The sequence below is a fragment of the Sphaeroforma arctica genome, assembly GCF_001186125.1.
Source record: "Sphaeroforma arctica JP610 unplaced genomic scaffold supercont1.405, whole genome shotgun sequence".
NCBI lineage: Eukaryota > Ichthyosporea > Ichthyophonida > Sphaeroforma > Sphaeroforma arctica.
The window spans coordinates 1-5,205 of record NW_014040153.1 but is presented as its reverse complement, the minus strand read 5'-3'; the positions used below and the strand labels follow the sequence as shown (position 1 = coordinate 5,205).

The 5,205-nt window shown below is 42.1% G+C and overlaps 1 protein-coding gene across 1 annotated transcript; it reads left to right on the top strand.

Annotated features, from left to right (window-relative positions):
• Window positions 1-2,975: 2,975 nt before the first annotated feature.
• Window positions 2,976-4,330, top strand: SARC_05943 (glutamine synthetase). The gene has a single exon (XM_014300166.1). It carries the CDS (start codon window positions 3,132-3,134, stop codon window positions 4,197-4,199), a length of 1,068 nt encoding a protein of 355 aa, XP_014155641.1. The 5' UTR covers window positions 2,976-3,131; the 3' UTR covers window positions 4,200-4,330.
• The last annotated feature ends 875 nt before the right edge of the window (window positions 4,331-5,205 follow it).

The window sequence follows — 5,205 nt, the reverse complement described above, 5'->3', positions numbered from 1 at the left end:
TATATATATATATACTTAGAGAGAGAGAGAGATATATATATATACATATACCTAGAGATATATAAAATAGATATTGTAATCATACAATGAGGAGTGATATGAAGTCATATCAATCGACTCTCAAATGACTTGTTTACTTAAAAAAACAAATAAACGGAGGATTGACCACTGTAATGTTTACAAGGTTAGTAAAACCGAAGAGCAGTGCATTTGCTTGCATGGAGTATAGGAATAGGAACGCCACTGACAACAACATTTAAAATGATCAATACGATGCAGAACTTGACGATTATTGTATTTTGAAGCACATTATTCTATAGTATGATAAAGTGAACAAACATCAAGAGTATTCACACTCGAGGAGCTGTTATTATCTGCCATTGTAATCAATCAAAATAGTTAGAGCATCTTCCCGTTTTTTTTGCAATAGTATAGAGGAATCCCGAAACTAGCCAGCTCCGCCCAGCTGGAGACTACATAGCAGCCTGGTTATTTACTGGTATGTACCCTGGGTCCCTGGAAGGCTGGCACTGACGCACTGTGGCATTGTCACTGTGTCCGAGCTGCACTCTGGCGACTGGCAGACGCCACTTAATCTCACCCCAGTCACCCCACTCGGGCCACTCTCCAGCAGAGTGTGGCATACTGGCATTTCAAAGCATCAAGGGCTCAAGCCTCAAGGCTTCAAAAGTCTCCAAGTCTCAAGTTTCAACTTTCAAGTGACTCAACTGACTTTTTGAAAAATATAAATAAAAAGTCTCAAGCCTGTGATGTCAGCCCTGTCAAGTGTCAGTCCACATTTTGGAAGGCTATGACACATACAAATAAATACTTCACACCAGATTCAACAGCAGTGACAAGTGACAACTGAATTTTTTTACTGAGATTCCGAGAATCGTGAATTTATTCTTTTAATTTTGTTTAAAAAAAAACGCCGGAGAGAAACAGCTGCACCGGCCCGCCTTGTGTTGACTGCAGCAGTGCAGCGTGATGCTGATCGGTTGCTATGTCAATTGAATCAGCAGGGATCACGTAATATTTCAATCTAAATATGGCAAGTATTTGCTCCGCAGCTCATGCTTTTAAAACGACTCCAGAATTTCCAAAAAAAAAGCTATTTTAAATCAATATTTTCATCTGTCGTCCTAAAATTAGAAGCAGTTTGTCATACTATCACCATCAATAATATGCGACAATTGTTGAAAATCAGATGCATGAAATATCAGATATCCCAATTTTTTAATTATAATACCCGGAGAGGTCATGTCATCATTGGAGGAAATCTCAAATCAAGAGTAAACGTTCCACGTCAGGTATCGGACGCACGGACCAGTCACACAAGAGTGACCACGTCACCCGTTTTTAGGGTTTTCGACACACTGTATTCTGTTTTGTTTAAGAAAAAAACAGTATTATTTTTGGGGTTTTTAAAACTCATAAAATAAAAACTCAGTTCCTAAAGAAGGTCAGGTTATCAGGGTTAAAAGTGGGGGCTTAAAATAGGCTTTAGGGCATTTCGATTTAGGACCTCAGTGGGACCCCAAAAGTTAAGACTCAGGGGCACTCGAGTAGGGCCCGGTCCATATTTAGACAAGCGCATCGTTTGACGCAGACAGAGGCCTGATGACTGCGAGAGCAGACATAAAAAAGACAAAATATTTACAACATTGATGACTTGAAGTCTTGAACTCATTGAAGAAGTCTAAAGTCTGAACTGTGAACTCGATGTTTTTTCCACTCTCCACTCGCCACTCCAGTATGTACATAGTCGACTGTATTTTGTTTTACCATATAAAATAGTAGAGGAAGTTAAAAAAAATATCATCCGCCTTCGCCCTTCTACAGCCATTGATGATTATTTAGAAGGCTATGCAGCGAGGGCCTGCATCGTTTAAAAAAAAGAAAAGAAAAACAAACAGCGGGGTAACTGCCTCAGTGCCTGCTCACTGCTGGCCGCTCTGTTCTGGGGCATTTGGGTTCTCTGGCCTCTGGCCCATGGGGCCCGGGGGAGATATAAATAAAGTAAAATTTCATAGCCTTCTTTTTGGGTATTGAAAAAAAAATCATTGAACCAAAAATTCTATACAGGAAGTATCGCCTTACTGAGGTACTATTTGTTTGTATTTATTTACACACTATTTTGACAAATTTTCTAATATTTACCGAGAGAGAGCGGAGTCGGAGAGTGCCAGAGTGGAGGACTGGAGGAGACTCAGGAGAGTCGGAAACTCGGAGACCCTATTTATAGAAAAAGTCTCTTCTCTCTTCTTGTTCTGACAAACTCACTCGTTGGTATTTATTGACAATATGATATTGGCCTGTTCTGGATGTTCTCAATTCTGGTGGACAGGTGGACAGGGGTGGAGTCTCTCTTTGAGACTCTGGACATTCTGGAATCTGGACCTAAAACCTATTTCCAGAGAAGACCGCAGTTTTCATTGTTCAACAAAAGAAAAGTATAAAATTCAATAATCCAAACATATGATTTGATATAAAACAATATTGCTCCATATAAAATACGTCGCATATTCGGATTTGTATTGGTGTGCAGTACTTTTTGGTATATACCAGGTACAAGATACAATCGGAGTTGTTACATGGTATAGTTCGCAACGGGGTTATTTTCTGTATGATGCGTTTCGGACATGTTTTTATTCCTCATTTTTGTAGCGATGTTTCTACCCTCAAAAAGACCGCCTCTCGATTTTTTTATATGAAATATTTCTGGGACTGAATTCACTGGGGGAAAGGAGTTATTCTTTTTGAACTCCCTGGAACTCCACATACAAAAGAGAAGCCGAAAAAGGTGTCCTTTTGTGGGTTGACAATTGACAGCGTTCGTGATCAGCTTTTCGATTGGTTGAGACCAAGCCCGACTGATATTGGCGGCCGTAAAAGGACTGTCACTGTGACTGTCATTCAGCCTGTCACGGACGCTCAGTGATTCTCTCTCGCGTTCAGATGAAAACAAAGGAATAAAATAAAATCTGGGTTTGTTGTCCGACAATACCTCGTAGCCAGAGGTCAAATACGTCGTCGATTGTGAATATTTTGTACGTATACACATATATTTAAGGCATGATATTCTCAACACAATAATCATTACCCAGTTTGTATAGCCAATTATCATCATGACGACTCAATACAAGGCTACCACGCATCACTACCTGTCCCTCGATGTGGCTGATAAGGGCGTGCAAGCTATGTACGTCTGGATCGACGGCACTGGGGAAATGGTTCGTTGCAAGACGCGCACTCTTAAGAAACTACCCAAGTCTGCCGATGAGCTTCCCATCTGGAACTACGATGGTTCATCCACAGGCCAGGCTGAGGGTGAGGACTCTGATGTACTCATGAAGCCTGTTGCTATCTACAAGGATCCCTTCCGTCGTGGAGATAACATCATCGTACTCACAGAGACCATCATGCCCGATGGCACTCCCCACCCCACCAACAACCGTAACCACGCTGCGGCTATCTTGGAGAAGTGCAAGGACTCGGAGCCTCAGTTCGGTATCGAGCAAGAATACACCCTCTTCGAGAGCGACGGTATTACCCCACTTGGCTGGCCCAAGGGTGGTTACCCCGGACCCCAGGGACCTTACTACTGTGGTGTAGGTACCGGAAAGGTATGGGGACGTGACATCGTCGAGGCTCACTACCGTGCCTGTCTGTACGCTGGTGTCAAGATTTGTGGCTCCAACGCCGAGGTTATGCCTGGCCAGTGGGAGTACCAGGTAGGTATCTGTGACGGTATCGAGGCCGGAGATGACCTTGTGATGTCGCGATTCATCATGCACCGTGTGTGTGAGGACTTCAATGTCATCTGCTCATTCGACCCCAAGCCCATCCCCGGAGACTGGAATGGTGCTGGTTGCCACACCAACTGCTCCACCAAGGAGATGCGTGCCGAGGGCGGTATGAAGGCTATCTTGGCCGCCATGCCCAAGCTTGAGGCTGTGCACGAGAAGTGCATTGCTGTTTACGGTAAGGGTAACGAGCGTCGTCTCACTGGAGCTCACGAGACTGCCTCTATGGATTCGTTCTCATACGGTGTAGCCCACCGTGGATCTTCCATCCGTATCCCCCGTCAGTGTGATATTGAAGGCAAGGGTTACTTCGAGGATCGCCGACCCGCTTCCAACATGGACCCATACTTGGTCACTGGTATCATTGCTGAGTACGCTTTCTGCCAGTAAGTGCAGCAGAAGAGAGGTTTAGGTCGTTTGACTAGGACATATGCCACTTGTCATGCAAGTTATACCATAGGATCGGATATAATATGAGAATCGTTAGGAAACTGAGAATAAATTACCTGTTGCATTGAAAACTCTTTACTTACAATCCTTTCATTACGTGTGTATAAACACGCTTTAAGCCAAAAGTACTTCTCCTTCATTGTACACTTGTTATATCAGCAACATCCCCCCGGGAAGGGGGTGACACCGATTTCGCTTCCTATCGTGCAATTCCAGTCGTACCTGCTTCTGCTTGAAACCCTCCTAGACGGTGCAGGTCGATTCCGGAATCCTGAGCTTACCGTCAGTGTTGTGTGTACATCTTCCTGATGGGCATCTCATTGCAGGTATGTCGCATTGAATCTGAAGCGACTGTAACTTTCACTGTCCCTGTGGCTGTTAATGTTTTTCAAACTACCACTTCGCTTGTGTCACAGTCATTGATTGCAGTATAGGTTACTGTATGTATTTATTCCTTTCTTCCGTTTGTTTATTCAGAGACATCATCTATATAATATGTGTCTAACCCACTTACTGTGTAACATACATGATAGTACTATATATATGTGTATACAGATACATATGGAAGAATATACTTCTGAATGCCTGGATGCACGCAGATACGTATGAATAAATGTACTTGTGAATGCATGTATGCATGCGGGTAAGGATGGCAGAGTGTACATATAAATGCCTGTATATATGCAGCTACGTATGATTCAATGCACTTAAAATACTTGTATGTATGCAGATACGTATGAATGAATGTACTTAATGTATGCATGCATTTATGAATGTATCTGTAAGAGTATATATGAATAGATATATGTATAAATGTTGTATATATGAATATATATATATATATATATATGTATGTAAGAGATGTATATATATTCATGTATAATAAATACATTTAAATGCATTATATGATCACACACACACACACACACACATATATATATATATT

What these genes read in the sequence shown, in the direction of transcription:
- SARC_05943 (XM_014300166.1), top strand. Translation starts at nt 3,132, where the DNA reads ATGACGACTCAATACAAGGCTACCACGCATCACTACCTGTCCCTCGAT.